General features: G+C 54.7%; 7 protein-coding genes across 7 annotated transcripts; 3 read left to right on the top strand and 4 right to left on the bottom strand.

Annotated features, from left to right (window-relative positions):
* Positions 1–590: 590 nt before the first annotated feature.
* W97_00293 (uncharacterized protein) lies at positions 591–2,989 on the bottom strand (the record flags this gene model as incomplete). Its single annotated transcript, XM_007778209.1, has 2 exons — positions 591–1,762; positions 1,822–2,989. 2 exons carry the CDS (start codon positions 2,987–2,989, stop codon positions 591–593), a joined length of 2,340 nt encoding a protein of 779 aa, XP_007776399.1.
* Positions 2,990–3,531: 542 nt separating this feature from the next.
* On the top strand, positions 3,532–6,433 carry W97_00292 (uncharacterized protein; the record flags this gene model as incomplete). The annotated part of the gene is made up of 2 exons (XM_007778208.1): positions 3,532–4,978; positions 5,040–6,433. The coding sequence occupies 2 exons, from the start codon at positions 3,532–3,534 to the stop codon at positions 6,431–6,433; spliced, it is 2,841 nt and encodes a 946-aa protein (XP_007776398.1).
* Positions 6,434–6,709: 276 nt separating this feature from the next.
* On the bottom strand, positions 6,710–8,015 carry W97_00291 (uncharacterized protein; the record flags this gene model as incomplete). Its single annotated transcript, XM_007778207.1, has 4 exons — positions 6,710–7,027; positions 7,110–7,372; positions 7,428–7,952; positions 8,009–8,015. 4 exons carry the CDS (start codon positions 8,013–8,015, stop codon positions 6,710–6,712), a joined length of 1,113 nt encoding a protein of 370 aa, XP_007776397.1.
* Positions 8,016–8,193: 178 nt separating this feature from the next.
* On the top strand, positions 8,194–11,835 carry W97_00290 (uncharacterized protein; the record flags this gene model as incomplete). Its single annotated transcript, XM_007778206.1, has 4 exons — positions 8,194–8,288; positions 8,347–10,909; positions 10,986–11,453; positions 11,530–11,835. The coding sequence occupies 4 exons, from the start codon at positions 8,194–8,196 to the stop codon at positions 11,833–11,835; spliced, it is 3,432 nt and encodes a 1,143-aa protein (XP_007776396.1).
* Positions 11,836–12,988: 1,153 nt separating this feature from the next.
* On the bottom strand, positions 12,989–18,783 carry W97_00289 (uncharacterized protein; the record flags this gene model as incomplete). Its single annotated transcript, XM_007778205.1, has 19 exons — positions 12,989–13,038; positions 13,093–13,167; positions 13,237–13,425; positions 13,485–13,653; positions 13,703–13,852; positions 13,906–14,039; positions 14,116–14,370; positions 14,432–14,602; positions 14,655–14,816; positions 14,869–15,009; positions 15,076–15,228; positions 15,277–15,744; positions 15,797–15,914; positions 15,973–16,233; positions 16,292–16,354; positions 16,415–16,418; positions 16,482–16,571; positions 16,632–17,043; positions 17,910–18,783. The coding sequence occupies 19 exons, from the start codon at positions 18,781–18,783 to the stop codon at positions 12,989–12,991; spliced, it is 3,939 nt and encodes a 1,312-aa protein (XP_007776395.1).
* Positions 18,784–19,452: 669 nt separating this feature from the next.
* Positions 19,453–20,987, top strand: W97_00288 (uncharacterized protein; the record flags this gene model as incomplete). The annotated part of the gene is made up of 3 exons (XM_007778204.1): positions 19,453–20,278; positions 20,361–20,621; positions 20,677–20,987. The coding sequence occupies 3 exons, from the start codon at positions 19,453–19,455 to the stop codon at positions 20,985–20,987; spliced, it is 1,398 nt and encodes a 465-aa protein (XP_007776394.1).
* Positions 20,988–21,144: 157 nt separating this feature from the next.
* Positions 21,145–22,248, bottom strand: W97_00287 (uncharacterized protein; the record flags this gene model as incomplete). Its single annotated transcript, XM_007778203.1, has 2 exons — positions 21,145–22,117; positions 22,187–22,248. 2 exons carry the CDS (start codon positions 22,246–22,248, stop codon positions 21,145–21,147), a joined length of 1,035 nt encoding a protein of 344 aa, XP_007776393.1.
* Positions 22,249–22,565: the final 317 nt, after the last annotated feature.

Here is a 22,565-nt window from a genome sequence, read left to right as displayed (position 1 = left end):
TGACAGCGCTCTCCCACTCTCCCAAGAGCGTGGGCGTGCCGTGCGTGCGTGCGTGCTGAGGACGCCTGGGCGAACCTGCAGGCACGCACGGCATATCTGGGCTCTCAGATAGTCGGGTTCTTTATCCAGATCTGGTAATGCATAATGGTGGTTTGGCCCTGCCGGAGGTGGCTGCGGCGGGCGATAAGGTGTAAGATGAGATTGTTTGAGGAGAGTAAACTTGATATATAGATGGGCCTTATCGCGCAACGCCTTATTGTCCTTGGCGAGGGATGGGGATGCAGGATGCTTGGGGAAGATAAGGTACCGAACGGATGGCAGACTGGGGCTTGGGATGCGCGGGCCGGACGAGCCGTTCGGCAGAATGCAGAAAGTGAGGAGGGCCGCGTGGATGAGAGCAGGCTTGTTGCAGAAACTTGTGGAGCAAAGACGCTTCGTCTGTCATATTGTCACGATAGAAATCACCGGTTGGTCTACTAAGGTATCCGCCACCGAGGTCCAGCGAACGCCTGACCATGCAAGATATACATGCGCCGAATCCTCCACGCCAGCGCTAAATCGATACACACTCCCGCTTCCAGATCCCCTTCCTACTCGAACTGGTCGTCTTTGAACCTTGGCTCATCCTCCGTACTCCTCAGCGGACTCAACGGCGTATCCAGCGGACCTAGCGGTCCCGCCCCAATTCCAACCAAGCTCTTCCGATGCGGTCTCTTATCCAGCGTCTCGCTAATCTCCTCGACCACCTCATCCTCCGCCAACGTCTCCTCATCCGCCTCCCGTTCTTCGGCTCTCTCATCAAACCCCCTCTTCGCGCGCCTCAGCGCCCCAACAGTCTCACTCAGCGCCCGCATGAATATCCGCATCCCCTCGAACGGCAGATCCGTGACACCATCTGCATCAACTCCATACAGTCGCCCAGCCTCACTCAGACACTTCTCCGCCTGAACGCCCTTCTCGAGCTTCACCCAACTATCTGCGGCGAGCACGGCCCAGAAGGCTGCTTTGCGCCGGCGGGAGCCCCATGACATACTCCCCGTGCCCTTTCGGGACGCGTAGCACGCGCTGACGCGCTCGGTGAAGAGGGCTTCGCCGACTGGCCCCACGACTCTCATCTCCAGCGCCTTGGTCGCCCATCTCGCCGCGTCGTCGGCGGCGCTCGAGCCGCGGAGCTTCAGCAGCTCAAGCCCCATGGCGAGGGTGCGGAGAGCGTAGAAGGGTGCCCCGCATCTCGAAAGGAAGGAATACGACGCCGACTCAAGCATCTGGTCCACATTCTCCGTCCTCGTCTTGCTAGAGAGGTTGGCCGGCGTCATGAGCGTGGCGACGGCGCACATTTCGTTCGCGGCCGCGTAGTGTTTCCACGCTTTGTCGGTGTTGAAGTCGGTGCGGAGGAGGTCGTAGACGGAGCTCGCGAGCTTGAAGTCGCGCAGCATGAAGGCGTAGTCGGCGAGCTTGCGCATCGTGGCTTCGGGGCTGTCGGGGCGGTAGAAGCCCTGCAGGGAGTCGTAGTTGGTGTTGCTGGGGTTGCTGGAGGCAGGGTTCGAGGAGGTGCGGGAGGAACTGAAGGGGGACCATTTCTTGGAGAGAGACATGAAGCGCCCGCTAATGCCGCGACGCCGAGACGCAACTTGCTCGTTCCAGGTCGCGATGAGGCGTTCCATGACGGGGACGATGGATTGGGTCGTGAGCTCGCGGACGAAGGTGCGGAGGGCAGCGGCGTCGGATTCGTGGAGGTAGATGTTGGGGTCTGAGATGTCTTCTGCGGTTTCTGTGAAGGATTAGTACCACTGTTCGGTTGGCAAACATGAATTCACCAACCTCGTCTGTGAATCTCTGCCAGCTCTTCCGAGGCAGATATCCATTCACATGTCGGGATCCGTATGCAGTCTTCGTCGGATGAGACACACTGATTGGTGCGAAGTCTCAGTAGGTGGCAGTGTAGGCCGAAATGCCGTTTCATCTGCTCAAAAAGTGAGGTTGATTTGGAAATGTCGTCATGATCTTCGTCGTGGACCAGCACGTAATATCGTAGAAACTCGTTGTTGACCCAATGTGGTAGTCGCTGGTCGCCCGTGCTCGTGGCGGTATAGAGACGCCGCAGTTCTTCTATAGGAGATGGGCTCCGCGAGCTGATCGCTAAGACGCATGCTACAGGGTGTGAAAAAGTCTCGTGGGGAGCCATAGGCAGGCCAGAGAGCAGTCTGCGCAAGTATAGAGCGTAAAAGGGCGAGGAGGCGATGGGAGTTTCGAAGGTATTCTGCTTGTGGTTCAGATAGTCCGTTGGTCCGCTCTGCTCCTCGGCATATGCTAGGTGCCGGTCAACGACTTCTTCTATACTCCGAACGTCGCCTCCCACCCGGAGCCATGCTGCATCGGCGGCCTCTGTTGAGTTGCGGTATCCGTTCGCAGTGCCTGGCCTGCTGTCCGTGCTCCTCCTGGCACCTCCCGGTGGCACCCCAATCCCGTCCCTTAGACCGGTGAACCGTATGCCAAAGTCGTCCCAGCTCCTGCTCGCGCCAATGCTGTCGCGGATGGTAACTTTGCCGTGCACCCGCTCTCCGAAGGGCCTCACAAGCTCGACGAAGCCCCCAGGCAGCCCTTTCTGCTGCACCAGCTCATCAGCGTCTGCCGATGCGAATACTCCGACATGAGGTACAAATGACCGTAGTATCAGCGTCCTCGCTTCGTCCGCCGGCTGACTACCCTGCGGAGTACTGGCCGGCGACGCAGCTCCATGGGTGGCTCCAGGTGAGAAGACGGAGCCCGCGACGAGCGGGGCGGTGGGTGTGACGGAGCCTGAGCGTGATTTCGGTAGTATCGATGCGGTCGATGCGAACAAGGAGGATAGCGAAGGGTTCGATCGTCTGTAGGGTAGACCAGCTAGGGAAGCCACGGGCGAAGCGCGTATCTTGGGCAGTACGAGCGATGACTCGGAGTTTGAGTATTGCGGCGACTGCAAGGGATCGGCATCTTGCAGAGGGTTCATATGAGGCTCGCGGCGGCGCGGTTTCGACGTGTACGGGCTCTTTGCGTCGGTTGCATGAGGTATGTCCGAGGAGAATGGAAGGTACTCAGGTGAAGTCGAGTGCTATATGTCAAAGGGTTGGCGCAGGCGTAGGTACATACAGGTTGCTTGTGAGCAGCGCATGGGGTCTTTCAACGTCAACGGCCAGCCAAGCCATTGTGCGGCGGCTTCCCCGAATGGTTTTGCTGTGACTCCAAAATTATTTTTTGAATCAACAAAGAAAGACCATCACCAATCTGAACTCTCCCTCAACAGCACCGTGAAGGCTTCCATGGATGACTCTGCTGCGCCAGGCAAGACTGCTCTTCCGCGTTTGCACCATTTACCAGCGCCTTGAATCAACATCAGTCCTCAAACCACCAACACTGCTCGGGGAATCCAGGCACGTGAGGTCCATTGTCTGTATGTGCCAACATCGGCTTTCAAGTCCGGCCATCGAAGAGTACCGTAGTCTGAAGCGGCGGAGGATCTCATCTCCTTCCGATCATCACTTTGGAAGTAAAATGGCGTCAACCCTGGCGTCAAACACTCAAAGTCTCGAGCTTACAGACGTCGAAAAGACACTACGGCAGCTACTGCTCGATGTTGCAGAGTTTGTTGACAGCTCCTCTGCTGCGGAAGACCCAGAAACCCAAGCAAAGTTACCAGACCAGCTAGCAACGGAAAAGATCGTACTCCGCTTCACTGGAGGATGGGTCCGGGACAAGCTGCTCGGTGTCGGCAGCCATGACATCGATGTTGCCATCAACAAGATGACGGGCTTCCAGTTCGGCCTAAAGCTGAAAGAGTACTTGGAGATTCCTGGCAATCCCGAGAAATACGGTCTTGAAGGCGTTGCGTCGCCAGACGATAAGGCGGCTGATGCGGGCACCACCAGCAAGAGCAGGAAAGTCGGTGGACTCTACAAGATCGAGGCCAATCCAGAAAAGTCAAAGCACCTTGAGACCGTGACCACAAAGATCCTCGGCCTGGATATTGATCTGGTAAATCTCCGTAAAGAGACTTATACCGAAGACAGCCGGAACCCCCAGATGGAATTCGGCACGCCTGAGGAGGACGCCCTTCGCCGCGATGCCACAGTCAACGCCCTCTTCTACAACATCAACACGTCAGCCATAGAGGACTTCACAGGCCGAGGCTTCAGAGACATGCAAAAGAGAATCATCCGGACACCGCTCGAGCCGTATCAAACTTTCATGGACGATCCGTTACGTGTGCTACGTCTGATACGCTTTGCAAGTCGGCTAGGCTACACCATAGACCCCGCTGCAGAAGAGTGCATGAGGAACGCCGAAATCAAGGAGGCTCTCCGAATCAAGATCAGCCGCGAGCGCGTCGGTATCGAGCTCGAGAAGATGCTCAAAGGTCCCGATCCGCGTTCTGCTTTGAGCTATATCGATCGTCTGGACCTGTACGAGACAATCTTCACGGATCCCACTAAGAAATTCACCTTCACTCCAGAGGCCAGCCACCTACAACCAGCTTACGACGTGGTCTCAAAGATCCTGGCAAACCAGGATGTGTCTACTGCTCTACGCGATGCTTATGACTCTATACGTACAATCGTTTTCCAAGGCGAGGAAGATCAGCACCACGCCTGGATTCTCGCAGCCCTGGTACCCTGGGCAGACGCACCGCAACCGGAGCCCAAGAAGGCGGGCGGCAAGATACCGCCTCCACTTGCAGAAAACGTAGTCCGTGAAGGCATCAAAGCACCGAACAAAGTATGCGAAGTCGTTGCTGCTTCAGTACGGAACCTCGATGAAATACGCAAGACGGTAGACAAGTTCAATGACCACAACCGTCATCCTCGCAAACGATCGGAAAGTGACGACTGGACGGCTCGTGACACGCTCGGTATGGCGATTCGTCGCTGGGGGGCAACATGGCGGACTCAGGTTGTCTATGCTCTGGCCTACGAGGTTGCGAATGCGCAGTCTTCCGAGAAAAGTATGTTCATCCGCATTGAGATATGAATTGTACCGCAGTGCACTAACTTCAGACCCCACAGTGATCGTTGAAGCCTACCAAACTTTTCTACAACACATCCAAGCCCTCAACCTCCTCGAAGCCCACACCTTCACGCCCATAATCGACGGCCGCGCCCTCTCCGCCGCGCTCTCCACCCCCCCGGGTAAATGGATGAAGGACGCCCTCGACGTAATCATGGCCTGGCAACTGCGCAATCCCGACCTCACCGACACAGCCGCCGCAATCGAGGCGGTCCGCAGCAGCGGTGTCTTGAGCCACAGCGAAGCCAAGCCGAACGGCACGAGCAAGGCGCCGAAGAAGAGGGATACCAGAAAGAAGGGTGAGCAGTCTTCTACTCCCCCTTACGCCTCCCTCATTGCGGCTCTCATCCATCACTTCCTGGCGCTTACGATCCGTCCGCTCTTCGCACAGACACCGCATCCTGAGCTCACGGCGCAGGGGCGCAGGAACACGACATCCATGCTAGCCAGGAAGTATCCTGAGCTAGAAAACGAGGCGGTGACGCGGCCCTGGAAGCAGAAAGAGGGGGCCTATGCCGTCTCGCTCTTATCATGGTGTATCAAATCGCTAGATGCAGACCTCGCACAAAAAGAGTGGCCCCTCCTGATCCCTCCCATCCTGACCATGATCGATGACCCCGATATCCCTATCAAGGCCCGCGGCTGTGATCTTCTCACCACCCTCCTGGCCGCTACGCCGCCCACGCTGCTCCAGCGCACGGGGCTGGGCGAGGTGTTTGAGGAGGCCCTTATGCCGTGCTTGAGCTACCTGCCTACCCTGACGTCCGAAGCCGAATCCATCGTAATCCTGAACGCCGCCTTCCCCGCACTAGTCGCACTGGCGAATGTGCGATATCCCGTCGCGCCCGGCGACAAGCTCGGCGCGGGAAACATGACCCAGAGAGCGAAGGCGCTGGATAAGTTGCTCCGGCAGGGCGTGCTGAGGGGTTTCGCCTTCGCGGGTGAGCATGCCAGGATCGCGGAAGTGCTGGTTGCGCAGCTCGCTGTTATTGTAGAGGAACTGGGGGTAGAGTCTGTCAAGCATCTCAGGGATGTGCTGCCGATGCTGTCGGGTGTGCTGGCTGAGCCGTTTGGGACGGCGTATCCGCCGCTGCTGGTTGGGGCTGCGAGGGCGCTAAGGGCGGTTGTGTTGGGGGCGTGGCCGAGGATTGGGAAGTGGAGGGCGGAGGTTGTGAGAGGGGTGGCGGTTTGTTGGATCAGGGTTGTGGAGGAGGAACAGGGGAAGGTGGAAGGGGAGCGGGGGAAGGAGTTTGTGGAGGTGAAGGGGGAGTTAAGGAAGGTTGTGGAGGTACTGAGGGCTGCTGTGGCGAAGGATGAGGAGGTGGATATTGAAAAGGATTTTCGAGAGTTTGTGGAGGCTGATGAGCGACTGAAGGACTTGTTTGAGGGTTGATGGTTTCGGTAATGTATCAGCAGGTACGGTTGTTCTCGAAGAGATGTGCGGATTGCGGGAAAGCACGGAAGACAAATGGCGGAACATCCCTTGTGGAGCCTCAGCGAGTCCATACCCATCGCTCCAGGCTGCTCAGCGACGAATCCGTTGTACTTCATACGCAAACAGCCCGCACGCGTCAGAGCCTGCGCTACAAGTTGCTGTGAAACAAGCCGGTACGCCGTCGCTATGCAGTGATTTATCCCCGCCCGAACCACACCGTACTCAGGAGGCCTGTCATCTTTCAGCACCTGGTGTGGCCTGAGCGCCATCGCTACCATCGGCCATTTCAGCATCATTCTGCTCTCCAGAAGTAGCGGGGTCTTGTGGTGGCGGTACCTCCTCGGGATCATCCTCTGAGCCCTCGGATTCCTCAATGACCTGCATTTGCTTCTTGGTTAGGGGCTTCTTCTTCGATCGCCCACTGGGATCGTGGCGCGGCGCGCTGATGGCATCGAGGTATTCCTCATTGGTCATGGAGGACTTGAGCTGAGAGGCGCCCTCGGTATCGTGGATGAAGAGCTTGTCGTGGTATATGCCGTATGCTTCGTCCGTCTATAAAGTACTCAGTATCTATGCGCAAGTACATGTGTACTTCTGTATCTAAATAAATGACTTCTGAATAGTTGTGACTCACATCCTCATCATGGTACCTCAGCTTTGTCCACGGCTCCTGCTGCGCGGCTTGCAAGTAATCTTTTGTGGTAATCCCAGTAGGGCCGTCTGTATCGTTTTGTTTCACTGACATTTGCACCGCCCGGGGCTGAGTGTCCCGAGGCGGCTCGGCAGCTTCGCGCTCACGTCGGCGAGCGGCCGATTCGACATGGGACGAGGCGTCGAGATGGTGGAACTGCGGGCGCATCTGGACCAGCCCGGTGACTTTCGTTAAATGAAGCTCCTCTGGGCCAGGGTTAGCTCTCTCTGTTCCAAGAGACTGGCGGATAAGGTCACGTACTCCCACGAAAAGCACCGAGCATGTAGATCGGCTTTCCACTCTCTTCTTTCAAGATCTGCCCGCCCAGCGTCTGCTTGTTCATGACATGTCCCTTACTGTTCGCGTCCTCGAAGTTCTCCAAGTGCCTGTCAATCTCCTCGTCGGGCCCTTCTTCATCTTCCTCCTCCCCACCCCTTGCCCTAGCCCTCCTAGCCGCTGCGCCAGTCTCTCTGGGCCTCGCAAAGCCGGCGGCAAGCCCAAAGTTGCTGCTGCCACCGTTGTGGCTGGTCTTGAGCATTGCCTCGCCCCATTTGATGCCCTTTGTCTTGTCGAAGTTCGCGTAGACGTTCATGGGCACGTCGATCTCGAGAAAGCCGGACGAGGGCTTGATGCGCAGCTCGAGCGGCTTGGCGTTCGAGCGGGCATTGTAGGGTTGTAGGCGGTTGCGGTTGGGGTACTGGAGGAGGTAGGTCTGGGACTGCGGGGATGAGGCGGTGATGTAGACGTCGTATTCTGCCGTGACGGGGTCGTCGTCGTCACCGAGTGCTGTTTAGGATATTCCTTAGCATTGGCGGCATTTGACAAGCTTGAATTGGTCTTACAAGGCATGGTGGATGTTGTGCAGGCAGTTGAAGAAAATGTTCCAGTCCTTCTGCCCCGCGACGCGCGCGTCAAAGCTCACCGCGCCGGCCGGCCTTCACCTCCGTCATCAATCATGGAGCTACGATAAACCACTGAACTTCCCCTACTCTTTGCTGTCTACTTCTAGAGCCACAACGCTTCTAAGATGGCCTACATAGCTCCCATCCACCGGGCCAGCAGCATCCGGCATGCCCTAAAGCTCCGCTTCCTCGACCCCGAGCATGAGTGTCTCGTAGTCGCGTGAGCCGCAGCCCCCGATAGCTTTGTGAGATCTTGTTAGGCTTACTTGTGCATACAGAAAAGCCAATCGCCTCGAAATCTATAGCCAAACTCCAGATGGCCTCGCCCTCGCCCATACAAAAGCCATCTACGGCAAAGTCACGATACTAAACAAAATACGGCCCGCAACATCGTCCACGGACCAGCTCTTCGTCGGTACAGACCGGTTCATGTACCTCACGCTCTCTTGGGATCGGGAGTCAAAGCAGCTGAAGACGGAGAAGAGCTATGTAGACCTAGCCGACAAGAGTGCGCGGGAAAACCAGACAGGAGACAGATGTCTAATCGATCCTAGCGGGAAGTTCATGACACTAGAGTTCTTCGAGGGCATGGTCACCGTCGTACCAATCCTACAAGGCTCTAGAGCTAGCGGCAAGAAGAAGGCTGCTGTGGCTGTCGCATCGACGGATGCTGAGATCGGGAGCTTGGGTGAGCCAGTGCCAACGCGGATATCGGAGATGTTTGTTCGATCCTCAGCATTCCTGCAGCGAAGACGGCCGGATTTGGAACAGCCGAAGATAGCGTTGCTGTATGAGGATAGTCAGAGTAAGGTCAGGTTGAAGATGAGACAGCTAAGCTGGAGTCAAGGTGCCAGTGGGGAGCAAGGTACCGCCGAATTGGAGGAGGTAGAAGGGCTGACGGAAGAGTTGGAGCTTGGTGCATCTCACCTGATTCCCATTTCTGAACCGGTTTACGGAGTGCTCATTCTGGGAGAGACATCCATCTCATACTTCGACGACACAGACAACCGGGTACATACGAAACCGCTGGAAGAGGCCACAATATTTGTGGCTTGGGAGCGTGTGGATAGCCAAAGATTTGTTATAGCGGACGAGTACGGCAAGCTCTATCTTCTTATGCTCATACTGGATAGCAGCAATGGCGTAAAAGACTGGCAATTGGACGTAATTGGTGAAACTTCCAGAGCTTCAACATTGGTGTACCTAGACGCTGGACATATCTTCGTCGGCTCTCATCAGGGAGATTCACAAGTCATCAGGATTCAGGAGCGGTCAATGGAAGTGGTCCAATCCTTCTCAAACATTGCACCCATATTGGATTTCACCATCATGGATATGGGCAATAGATCCGGCGAAGGTCAGAGCAACGAATACTCCTCCGGCCAAGCTCGAATAGTTACCGGAAGCGGTGCTTTTAAGGACGGCAGCCTCCGTAGTGTGCGAAGCGGAGTCGGCCTTGAGGAACTGGGGGTGTTGGGAGAGATGGGCCACGTCTCCGATATGTTCAGCGTCAGCTCAAACCCGGCAACGAACCTCGCCGATACCCTAATAGTCAGCTCCATAAACGAGTCACGCGTGTTCCGGTTCAGCGAGGACGGCGATGTCGAAGAGGTAGACGATTTCAAGGGTGTTGTTCCCTCCGAGAGTACTCTGCTGGCGCAGAACGTAGCCAATGGCCGCTTGCTCGTAGTAACCGGGACCGGCGCATCTCTGGTCGACATGGAAAGTGGAATGGAAGTATCTACTTGGAGATCACCAAACAATCCAATTACTGCCGTCGCTGCGAACGACCATAGTGCTCTCCTGTCGCTTGGTGGCGTCCAGCTGATTGTCCTCTCACTCAACGATAGCCTTGATGAACACGCAAGCAAGACCTTCACAGCCGATAGCCAGATCGCCTGTGTTGAGATACCCTCAACGCTTCCAGATATCTGCATTGTTGGCTTCTGGCAAGGCTCCGCTGTCTCCATCCTAGACGTCAAGACCCTCGGAACGATCCAAACGGTCTCGATCTCTGACGATGGCCTATCCGTTCCACGGTCACTCCTCCTCACCAACATCTTCCCCGACCAGCCACCGACCCTCTTTATTGCGACGGCAGATGGCAATGTTGTCACATTCTCTGTTGAGCCAACCCGCTTCACACTTTCTGACAGGCAAAGCATCGTACTCGGAACACAGCAAGCGAACTTGAGGGCTCTTCCGCGAGGCGACGGCTTAAACAGTGTTTTTGCGACATGCGAGCATCCAAGTCTTATATACGGCTCTGAAGGGCGCTTGATATACTCAGCCGTAACAGCAGAGAAAGCCACCTGTGTTTGTCCCTTCGACTCTGCTGCCTACCCTAGCGCGATCGTCATCGCCACCTCGGAAGATGTCAGGATAGCGGTGGTAGATACCGAGCGGACGACACACGTACAAACGCTGCTCGTTAATGAGACCGTACGGCGGATAGCCTACTCGCCTGCACTGAAGGCTTTCGGTCTCGGCACGACGAAGAGAATACTGCGTGATGGGGTTGAAATAATACAGTCACACTTCAAGCTTGCCGATGAGATCTTGTTCAAGGAGTTGGACACTTTTGCACTCAACGAGGATGAGCTGGTTGAAAGCGTAATGCGCGCCGAGCTCGACGACGGGACGGGTGACCTGGCTGAGAGGTTCGTTGTGGGTACTGCATACCTTGACGATGAAGCGGCCGGCAATGTTCGAGGACGAATACTGGTTCTCGAGGTTACCAACGATAGGCAGCTCAAGCTGGTGACTGAGCTGGCTGTCAAGGGTGCCTGCAGATGTCTCGGCATGTGTGATGGGAAGATCATTGCAGCGCTGACCAAGACAGTGAGCCTCTTCCTTTCCTCAGCTTCCTTCTCCGCACGACGACTTTACGTGCTTAGGATCACTAATTCCCCCACAGGTCGCTGTATACTCCTTCACATACGACACGCCATCTTCGCCCATCATGAGAAAGCTAGCCACCTATCGCACCTCAACCGCCCCCATCGATCTTGCTATCTACGACTCTCCTTCGGATGACGAACACATCATCGCTGTCGCAGACTTGATGAAGTCCGTCTCGATACTCACTTACAAGCCCTCGGACACTCCCGCAGTAGGGCACGTGCTCAAAGAAACAGCGCGGCACTTCCAAACATCGTGGGCTACCGCCTGCGCACAGGTGGAGGAGAACGACTGGCTCGAAGCTGATGCAGAAGGTAACCTCATGGTGCTCAGGCGGAATACCGAAGGCGTGACGGAGGAGGATAAGCGGAGGCTGGAAGTCACGAGTGAGATGTGCCTCGGTGAGATGGTGAACCGGATTAGACGCGTTGATGTCAGCGCGCAGGGGGATGCGGCTGTGCTGCCGCGGGCGTTCCTTGCAACGGTGAGTGCTCAGCTGCCTCAAGTTATCAACTGTTCATGACCCTTCACGCGCCGGTATCCCACTGACGGTAAAACAGGTCGAGGGCGCGCTCTACCTCTACGCAACCATCCAACCCAATTACCTCAACCTCCTCATCTCACTGCAGTCTGCGCTGGCGGACAAGGTCATCTCTCCGGGCCATGTGCCGTTTATGAAGTATCGCGCTTTCAAGAATCAAGTTAGGGAGTCAGAAGAACCGCACCGTTTCGTGGATGGAGAGTTGATCGAGGCATTCCTTGGCCTTGATTCAGAGACGCAGGAGGAGATTGCGGTTGAATTGGGTTTGGAAGTCTCTGCCGAGAGGCTGAAGGTCTTGGTCGAGAGTTTGAAGAGGCTGCATTAGAGCTGTATGGGACATGTAGAAAGGAGTTGGGCGCAAGGTTAGGCTTCGGATGGTACACGGGTGAACGGTCCGCGGGCAGGGTATGAATACGCTTTCGTGCATCCGCCTCAAGATCGTGCTGTCAGTCTTTACACGGAACTGCAGAGGCAAAATTAGGCAGTATCTTACTGCGCTTCGTGAAATGGGCGTTAGAAGTGCACACTTGCAAAGCCACTGCCAGCTTTGAGAGGCCATCCAACAGTGATAATACCATGACGATAGCGAGCCGTATATAAGAGAACGATATGATATCACGCTCATACGTAAGGCTTCCACGAGGACAGGCAGACCATCATCATCCCAACTTTCGTAATCACCAGCTGGTCGAGTTCAAACCTCGAGTATACTAAGGCGCCTAACATTGGAGACATACCTGAAATATAGCCTCTTCCCAATTATGTTACACCTCAAAGTAAACGTCATGATACAAGTACAAGATTATGCGAGTTCGAGCTATGTTGCAGCACATCACAGTCGTCACATCGCCGCCCAAAGCGGCTCAAAATTCTGGTGGTAGATTCCTGCCCCGTGCGCCGCTTAGGCTCATTTCTCTCTCATAGTACTTCCCACGCCCACTAGGAAACGATCTGTCATTGAGTCTTGTACAACCGATTCTGTATCCAAGGGCGGAGACGGAGGTTTTCATGCTTCACGTCATGTGTCTTTCGCGTAGGTGTACTCTAAGTTCGGAGAGGGTCGTCGTGTCGCTGCATGAGCTTGTACGACACCAGTCAGACCTCTTGCAGGTTCTCTTGTGTTCTTTCGGAGACCACATGGCATTTCATGAGCAGCAGCATGTGGTCTTGCACTTTGCACGCCATTGATGGCGGGCTTCGTGCAGGTTTGAGACGCATGATATCGAGTTGAAGCTGAAGCCGGTAGCAGAGCCCCTTGAGAAATCGGTAGTGGAAGGATCGAGGGTGCCAGCAGAAGCTTAGGCTTACAGAGCGGCTCGGACTTCTTCGCGGAGCGCGTATAAGCTGCTGAGCGAAGTCTCCGTGTTACCTAACCAGCATAGAGCTTCGGATGACAAGAGTTATCAACCCTACATGATGCGTTATACACTCCGCTCAGACCGAAAATCATGAGCATCTTTCTGTGATAAATAAATTGACTAGATATCAGCCCACATCTGGCTCCGAGTATCGAGAGCACGTTTGATAGCTGCAGAGCCCGTTAGTTGACGCTGTCTGTCAATCCCGTAGCCCGAGAGCTTACCATCGCAGGAGTTTTTCGCATCTCCAAAGAGCATCTTCGTTCCAGGCATGTAGAACATGGGGTTGGGGACGTCGGCTTTTGCGTTGGAATTGAGGATTAGTCTAAACTTCATCTTCACTGAAGCAACTCTGGGTCTTGACATACCATAGCCGCTCGCCATACCGCGCTTCATTACAATCACTTGCTTGCTCTTCCAAGCATGAAGCACAGGCATACCCGCAATGGGGGAGCCAGGCTCGAGCGCGATCGGATTCACTGTATCATTTGCCCCAATGACGAGAGCTACATCAGTACCCGAGAAATCGTCGTTGATCTCATCCATCTCAAAGACGACTTGAAACATATATTAGCGCGATCTCTCTGTATTTCATAACAGAGTCGAGAGGACTTACTATCATAAGGCACCGAAGCCTCCGCGAGGAGGACATTGCATTGTCCCGGCATTCGCCCGGCTACTGGGTGTATCGCGAAGCGAACTTTAACACCCTTCGCACGTAAAATACGGACGATTTCTGAGATAGCATACTGTGCCTTCGCAACGGCCATACCATACCCGACAACCTGGGACAAGGATTAGAAAGGATGACTTTCGGATGACGAAGTCACGCACGATGATTACGCTCTCCGCGTTAGCCAGAGCGTCGGCAGTTTCGTCCACAGATGTTTGGGTTACTTCTCCCTCGATGTTTCTGACACTTTGCGTGGGGGCAGATATTCCTCCGAACAGGACATTTGTCAGAGACCTGTTCATCGCAACGCACTGAGATGACGATCACTAAGCGTATTCCCCAAAGAAGGACGTGGGGTTGTTACCATTATGTATGACAGAATGGAGCCGCTGACACCAATTAAGGCTCCCACAGTCGTAAGTAATGGATTATCAAGCATGAAGCCCTCAGCCACCAAGGCAAATCCGGAATACGCGTTTAAGACTGTAATCACTACCGCTAAATTAGTTGAGCAGCTGTCAGCGTTTCAACATGCATCGAATGGTCTGAAACAAAGAAAGAGTCAAGTACGCACGCATATCGGCCCCGCCAATGGCTGCGGTTGTAGTATAGCCCTTAGAAAAACTCAGCACTGTACTGGCTGCTAGACAACCAGCAGCGATTGCGGGTGAGCCAGGCGCCATGGTAACAAATGCACCCATAGTCGCAGCATTCGCGCCAAGAAGCGATGCATTTATAAGGTGTCGACCGGGAAGAACCTTGGGTCTCGAAGACATGCGACTGGAAAGCTTGAGGAACGCTACAATAGAGCCTGTAAAGGTAATGCCTCCTGTGAACAGTTAAATGATGAGCTACTTAAATACTCTTTAAATGGATAATGTGCAACCTACCAATAAGAACGCCCAGGTATGCGGTTACGAGATGCAGCGTTGAAATGTGAGAAAGATCCGCCATCACACTTCCGATGCTGGTAAGCACCGCCGCCAATCCTACCACAGAGTGCAGTGCAGCGACCGTCTGTGGAAGATCTGTTGCTGTAATGCGCCGACCGATCAGGAGACCTGATGCAAGTGGTCAGAATATGCTTATTTTGCAGTTATCGACGACACTTACCGAGGATACTGCCTATGCCAGCAACACCTGCAAACTGTAGTAGTACGTCCGGAGGGAAGCCTACGGCAGCGAGAGATGCGAGAATGCCAGAACCAACACCCAAAATGCCGAGGATGTTTCCCCGTCGAGCAGTCAATTGTGATGCGAGGCCAGATATGGAACCTATCGAGTGTTGGTACCCGAATTCGATATGACTTGGGGATCCTAGACTTACTGATGCACAAGACACTGCTTGCAATGTACCCAGCCTGAACAAGACCAGCCATTCCGGTACTCACAGCAGCGATATAACCACCACCAAACAGCAGACCAGGTATAGCATAGAGCCATGGATACTCGGGAGGATCCGTCGGCCCTGTATTTGGCCTCAAAGGTTAGGGATTGACATTGACAAGAGTAGAAGAAAAGAAGGAATACGTACGTTTAAACATGTCCAGCATACGCTTTGTGATAACAAATCCTCCAGATACGTTCACAAAGGCCAGCAATACTGACAAGGCACCAAGCGCCTGAGGTAAGGTTTCGGGTAGAAATCCTCCTCCCATGATGAAGAAACCGCCAATGCCGACCATGCCTATACACACAGGTCAGTAAAGCCTCAAAATTACTGACAGAGTTCTACTACCTGAAATCGCGTTCGTAACACTCATGAGAGGAGAATGGAGAGCAGGTGCGACACCCCATACAGCGCGATAGCCGACAAGTCCCGCCAGTGTAAAGGTAAGTACATTGCTCATGAACAAGGGCCCCGTAGTCTTGCCCAGAGCGAGGACTGCTCCCAACCCGGTGGTCACTGTAGCTACCTCGCGCGATGCTTTCTGCCATGGTGTCAAAGCGACGGTACGAGCACTCTTTGGCGGCTCGACTGCAGCTTGCGGAGGAGTCAAAGGTGCCGCCATAGGGGCAAGTCGCGGAGTTGGAGGAATAATCTCGCCCTTGTATGTTACGATTGAGCCACGAACAACTTCATCCGTTAAATCTACGCCAAAGTGTTTCTCTTGAGGAGACATGGAAAGAAGGAGCCTTGTGATGTTGTTGGAGTACAGAGTTGAGGACTGAGTGGGTAGTCGTGAAGGAAGGTCAGTGTACCCTGCGTAGATCTTAATCTCCATAAAACTCAATACCATTCAAACAAGACGGACCTATAACAGTGACGCCCTTATGCGTAACTAGGTTTCCAGGGACGGTCGCCTCACAGTTGCCGCCCGCCTCAGCGGCAAGATCCACAACTACCGAGCCTGGTTTCATTGCTGATACCATCTGATTGCCGCTCTAGTCAGCCAAAGGCCGGTGTATATTCTTTTTTTGAGCGTTTTACCTCTTCTGTAATTAGGATTGGAGCGCGCTTTCCGGGTATAAGGGCCGTAGTGATTACGATGTCGACCTCGCGGCACTGCTCCATAAAGAGCTTCATTTCAGCCTCGATAAATTCTCTCGACATCTCTTTTGCGTAGCCGCCTTGGCCGGTACCCTCTTCTTTCACATCTACTTCTATGAATTCAGCTCCGAGTGAGTGCACTTGTTCCCGTGCGGCTGACCGGGCGTCAAATCCGCGTACGATCGCTCCTAAGCGACGAGCCTGCAAAACGGACACGAACAATTAGGTAAACATTTGATACCCGGAGGCGATTACATACTGTAGCAATGGCGCTCAATCCGGCGACACCGGCGCCGATAACCAAGACCTTGCATGGAGGAATCTAGATCACAGTTGGCGGAAGGCTGACGAGGCTCACCAAGAGACTATAGGGAAGATATACCTTGCTAAAGAGTAGGAATCGTCAACTGCAAGAACTCTTTCTCAAACACTACGAACTTCTTACTCACCCAGCTGCTGTTACTTGGCCGGTCATGAAGCGTCCAAAATGATTGGATGCTTCCAAGACAGCCTTGTATCCGGCGATATTGGCCATAGAACTATATTATGGATTAGGCTTGAAAAGTCCTTACTTCGCCGACCTCGAGAACCGGGCGTACCTAAGAGCGTCAAAAGCCTGAGCACGAGATATTCGGGGAATCATATCCATCGCAAACGATGTGACACCACGAGAAGAAAGCCTCTCCACAAGACTTGCATTTTGAGCCGGATACAAGAAAGAGATTATCGTCTGGCCTTGGCGCAGCGCACCCACTTCATCATCGCCCCTACCAGCGCTGGGTGCGCGGACTTTCAGAAGGATATCACTCTCGGACCAAACACATTTGCCGTCGACCAGCGTCGCGCCGGCTGATTCGTAGGCCTGATCCACGAACTGAGCCTCGGCGCCTGCACCACGCTCAACGAGAACACGCGAGAAGCCCTTCTTGAGTAAAACGGTGACATTCGGCGGCGTTATGGCGACTCGACGCTCATTCGGATATGTTTCGCGTGGTATGCCTACCGCAAGGGCTGAATAAGGGGTAGCCTCAGTGTCGGATATAGTTGAATAAAACGCTCTGTCTCCGGGACTTCCCGCAGCAAGCTGCCTCTGCCTCCGCGTTCCGGGTGCACTTCGCGTTGCACGCCAACACGCCTGGAAGCGCCCGACTGTTCAAATGCAAGTGTTAGCCCTTTCTTAATCGCTCCCAGTGAAGAACCAACCTCGAAGTCCACGGATCGGGCGATGCGCGGGCCCCAATAACGAGCAAAAGCTCGTCTCGTACAACATCGACTTCGGTGGCGTCATCAATAACCAGGCCATTTGCAAGACGCGTTCTTCGTCTACTCAGCGAGCATTTGTTGCAGGATCCACGAGCAGCTTCAGCAGCCTCAAAGCTGCAAGCCAAAAAAGGTGTCTTGAAGCGCTCGACAGCTTGGCTCGAAGGTAAGGGACACATATTGCGTGCATGGCGGCTGGTGACTATTAACCTTACCTAAAACTGCCACTTCTCATCCATCTCACGAGGGGCGTAAGATGCGGGGGACGCGGGGAAGGCGCACGGGCAGGGCTTGGAAGCTAGCAAAGGTAGGGTACAGAGAGGGTACGTACTATGCACCACTAAGGGTCCGTCTATTATTAGTATATATCGCGCTCCTTATTCTAAGACCCTCCGTAGATGTGAGGAGCATTCAAACAAAAAGCTTTAATATCAAGTGCAGCACACGAAACAAGGGCTCGCAGCCTGTTCGATGGAGTCGTAGAATGTATTATATTCCGACAACGACTACCTAGGTAGCAACAACAGGGGTATCTGACGTCCATTTCCGCTTACGCTGACATCCTTACGGCAATTACATATATGCCCATTCGACAGAGAATGCTCGTACATCATTACTGCCATCTGCCTCATCGCTGTTACCCTCCTTACCTCCAATCAGGTAAGCTTTCTTTACGCCTGTGCCCAACCGTCCTCCACCGACAATATCTCGCAAATCAAACTCCTCATTCCAGTTCATGCCAACCGTCAGGAAGTGGCTGTGGAAGCGGAGAGGATCTCCGGGATATGCCACGTACTGACAGCCGAAACGAAGACCCGGCGTGATGAAGTATCCCTTGCTGTGTAGATACCTGAAGAGGGGGTATGAACGGGGTACAGCTGGAAGTGGCTGGTCGGTCGACCTGACTGACGTGGTCAACGGCGGATAGGACGTACTAGGCGTTATGCCAAATATCTCTCCTGGTGCCGTGGACGATGCTCGTGGAGGCGGCGACGCAGGTGGGCTAGGGTAGGCGAAGAGAGAATCATCCGTATCCGCAGTGTTTGTCGTATCAGGACTGGCAGAGGTCTGTCGTGCATGACTCTCCTGAGCAAGACGGTGCAGGTTCTTCTCCTTCAGCGCCCTTTCCTTGTTGTTACCAGCTCTTCGCTTCTTAGCCTTGGCTGCCTCACGGCCTTGAGCATCAATAACACCCATGAAGGCATGCCTCTCTTCCTCGCTCATGTCTAGGAAGCCGGATATGTGCGCCTCAACATCTTCCACGATGTAAGCGTGTCCTTGCTCGACGAGCAGCCGAGCCTCCTCCGGCATGAGCTCGAGCGGAATACCGCAGAAAACATTCTGCGAAGGTGCTTGCGGCAGACCGCCAATCAGCACACCACAGATGCCGTGCTTCCGCCGGATATAAGTGATTGTGTTGATATCGTAGAGCAGGTAACGGTTCGCTACAAGAGAGATTGGAAAGGGCCCGGATACTGAAGTGTCCGCCATCTTGACCGCGCTTTGAGCTTCATCGGGATGATCTGAGTAATGCTTGTCAGCGTGCGTTGTAGTTGTAGCTACAGAATGGCAAAGCTGAAAATCAGAAGGGGTCATAACGAAGAGAGTAGACTTTATCATCAGGTGCCGACCTTTGGACGGTATCAGGGGATTGACAGATTACTTTTGCATAATCATATAAGCTGGAACGAGAAAGCTGCGAAGTGACTTACCCTTTCGTCTTCCTAGCGGAGGTGCAATGTTTCGGTCAAAGACCTTATATGAAGGGCGAGCTCGAGGTTAGTTGGATCAAAAAGTTCGCGGTGCGAAGTCATCCGGACGGCAAACTCCGCGCTGCGCTTGCGAACCAAATATAGACGTCAAATCCTCGCGACCGTACAGCTTCGCTTGTTGAAGACCTCAATCACCTTCGGTCGTGGGGTGGAGTGATTCAGAATAAAATCCGACTTGAAGCCATGCTGGAATTCTAAGAGTACCTTCGCTTGTAGCCTCAGAAAGAAGTCAAAGTATGGAATCGTTGATAGACCTTCGATTTATACCACACTCCTTCCCTTTGATCTGATCCTTAGCATCCACACTCTCTATCCGACGCGCGTAACAATCCAGCTCCACCATCAATCGCAGTCCCTCCTTTCGAACACAGCCTATCCAAGTTTCAACATGTCCGTCCTCCCCGGCCTAAACCTCTCCGCCCCACCCACCCTCCTCCCCCAAGCGCAAACCGCCCGCACCCAAAACCTCCCCGCGGGCTCCGAATACCGCTTCGAAGTCTCCTTCCGCTCTTCCCTCCGCATCAAACTCCTTACCGGCACCGCCGAGCTCTTCGGCACCGAGCTTGCCGCGTCCTCTCACCAAGCCTACACCTTCAGCGGCACCAAGGCCGCCATCTACACCTGGGACGGCTGCACGCTCGAGCTGACCGGCGAGACGGAGAGCGAGTACGTCGCGGAAGAGACGCAGATGAGCAGTTATGCAAACGTGCACTTTGCGCTCGAGAGGCTGAGAGATAGCGCGCAGGCGGCTGGGGGCCTGGGACCGCGGGTGCTGATCGTGGGGCCGGAGAATGCGGGGAAGACGAGTCTGGCGAAGATCCTGACGAGCTATGCGAACAAGGCGGAGAGGCTGCCCGTGGTGGTCAATCTGGATCCCAGGCAGGGCATGTTGGCGCCGCCGGGCGCCTTCAGCGCGGCGACTTTTGCGGGGATTCTGGATATCGAGGAGGGCTGGGGAAGTAGTTCGATCAGTGGGCCGACTGCTATTCCGGCGAAGGTGCCGCTGGTCTATCATTATGGGTTGCCGAGTCCGGAGGATAACTCGGCGGTGTTCAAGCCGTTGGTTACTAGGATGGCGCTGGCGGTCACGAGTAGGCTGGAGGAGGATCCGGATGCTAGGGTTTCGGGGTGTGTCATTGATACAGCGGGTTCGATTAGCCAGGGGAAGGGTGGCCAGTATGAGAATATTCAGCATATTGTATCTGAGTTTTCGGGTATGTCCGCAGGCATCTCGCCCTTTGCATGTCCACTACGCTACCTCCCGCGCCTTGAGAATTTCATGCTGACCGAAGCTAGTGAATGTCCTCCTCGTCCTCGGCTCTGAACGTCTCTCCAGCGACCTCTCCCGCCGGTTCTCTGCTAAGAATGGTGAAGATGCTGTCGCAGTAGTCAAGCTTGACAAATCCGGCGGTTGTGTCGACCGGGATGAATCCTACATGCGCCAGCTCAGGCAGTCACAGATACGGTCATACTTCTTCGGTCGGCCGGGCAGCACGCTGAGCCCACATACGCATATGCTGGATCACAACCAGCTCAACATCTTTAGGATCGACCAAGGTAAGGTCACCGGGTCTCATGAGACGCAAACCTTGTCATACTGATCCCACTATAGCTTCCGCCCATCCGAACCTCTCATTCCTTCCCGGTGACGATGAAGACAACGCAGCAGCCTCGACCTCACTGTATGAGCAGGTCCAACCGTCAATGATGATGCAGAACTGCCTCCTGGCTGTCACGTCGGCGGACCCCTACGAAAACGAGGAGAATATTCGTGACGCGAGCGTTATGGGTTACGTTTATGTTGCAGACGTGGACGAAGCCAAGAAGAAGGTAAGGATACTGGCGCCCGTCAGCGGGCGAGTACCTCCGAAAGCACTGGTATGGGGCAGTTGGCCCGAGGACGTTGCAGATCTTGTAGGATAGGCTGATTGCAAAATTGCATCTCTATCGGCGTTGCACGCCGGGGTATCTATCTAGAAAGAGTTGAATATCCAATATCCTGTAGACCACCCAGAATAGAAGGGTGGCAAGCCGAAGGCGCTCTATATGCAGAGCTCATCCCCTCTGAGTTTCATCAAATCTAGCTGGTTCCCAACTCTGCCGCAAGCTCCTCCATAATCCTGATAGTGCTCCGAACGCCCTGCAACAGGTTCTCATCCGGTCCCTGGCCCGGCGTCCACGATGCATGAGCAAAATCGATAAGCTTGACAACCGCTATCTTGGGCGGCGCCTCTTCCTCTTCCTCCTCGTCATCCTCTTGCATCTCTTCCTGTGCAGAGTACTCCGTTTCCGCTTTTGTTGCAGCGGCATAGGCATCTGGATCGCCCTCGTAGACCAGCAGGATGCTTGCAGAGTACATGCGACTCTCGATCTTCTCGAAAATCTGCTGAAGATCTTTCAGATCCCTTATGAAGCGCTGTACGCAGTTCGCCGCCTGCACCTTACTGACGCCTGCCGATGGGACAAGCACGTATTCCCGAAATGCATCAACCACATTCTCAGCAGCAAACTTGCGCCCGTACAGCTTGTTGAACAGCTTGTACCCACTGCCCGCCTCAAAGCTTATCGTATCATCCCCATCCCTCTCAGCCATGCTATCCTCCCCACCCAGCCACGTCCTCATCCCCGCAATCCTAAAGCCCAACGAACTACTCGTCGTCTCAGCCGCGACCTTATCCAGCCGTGCCCGTTTCTCAGGCTTAGTGCTATCATCATACAGCCGCGCACCAAGCTTGATGTCCATGATATTTGGCTTCCTGAACCCGGCGGCCACGTTCTCGAGCACGATCGAGACACCCGTGTCAAGTTTCTTGCCCTTCAGCGGGCCGGGGTCTGAGAGCGCGAGCGAGGCTGCCGTGCCGACTTCGTCCCCCGTGGATGCTGTGGAGGCTGCGGCGGCGTCGGGCGCACTGAGCTGGAGCGTCCCCATGTAAAGAGGCATGTAGGCTGCGAGATCTGGATGGGAGGTGTTGGCGGACTCATAGAAGGCGATCTCGGCGGGGGTGCAGGGTTTTATTACGAGGGTGCCGGAGGAATCGGAGAGGACGCCATCGCTGGGGGAGATGTTAGGATTGGAGGGTTGGGGGAGGGGGGGATGAAGGGGTGGATGAAGGGGTGCTTACTGGCCTGCTGCTGCGCTGCCGAAGGTGACGAGGGAGGAGGGGTCGAGTGCGTGTGATGCCATTTGGGGGGTAGTTCTACGGTCAGTTCTAGAGATTGGGGTCAAGTAGGTTCGATTCTGGGCGGTGCGCTTGAGCAGGATACATTCAATTGATATGTGCGCAGGCGTCGAGACTGCCCTGCAACTTGAGGGCTGGACGGGAGCGATGACGATCTCCGGCGGGAGTGCCACAACCTTCCAGTCCCGCACTCCCGCACTCCCGCACTCCCGCTGCAAGGGACTGCGGGGCAGGGCTTCCATCGACCTGCGAAAATCCAAGTTCCATCCATCGCCATAACTATTGCGCCCCAGCACCTTGATGACTATCTCATTGTTGAACC

The sequence above is a fragment of the Coniosporium apollinis genome (assembly GCF_000281105.1).
Source record: "Coniosporium apollinis CBS 100218 chromosome Unknown supercont1.1, whole genome shotgun sequence".
Taxonomy (NCBI): domain Eukaryota; kingdom Fungi; phylum Ascomycota; class Dothideomycetes; genus Coniosporium; species Coniosporium apollinis.
Note: the sequence above shows the minus strand (reverse complement) of the source record. Positions and strands in the feature narration are given on the sequence as shown.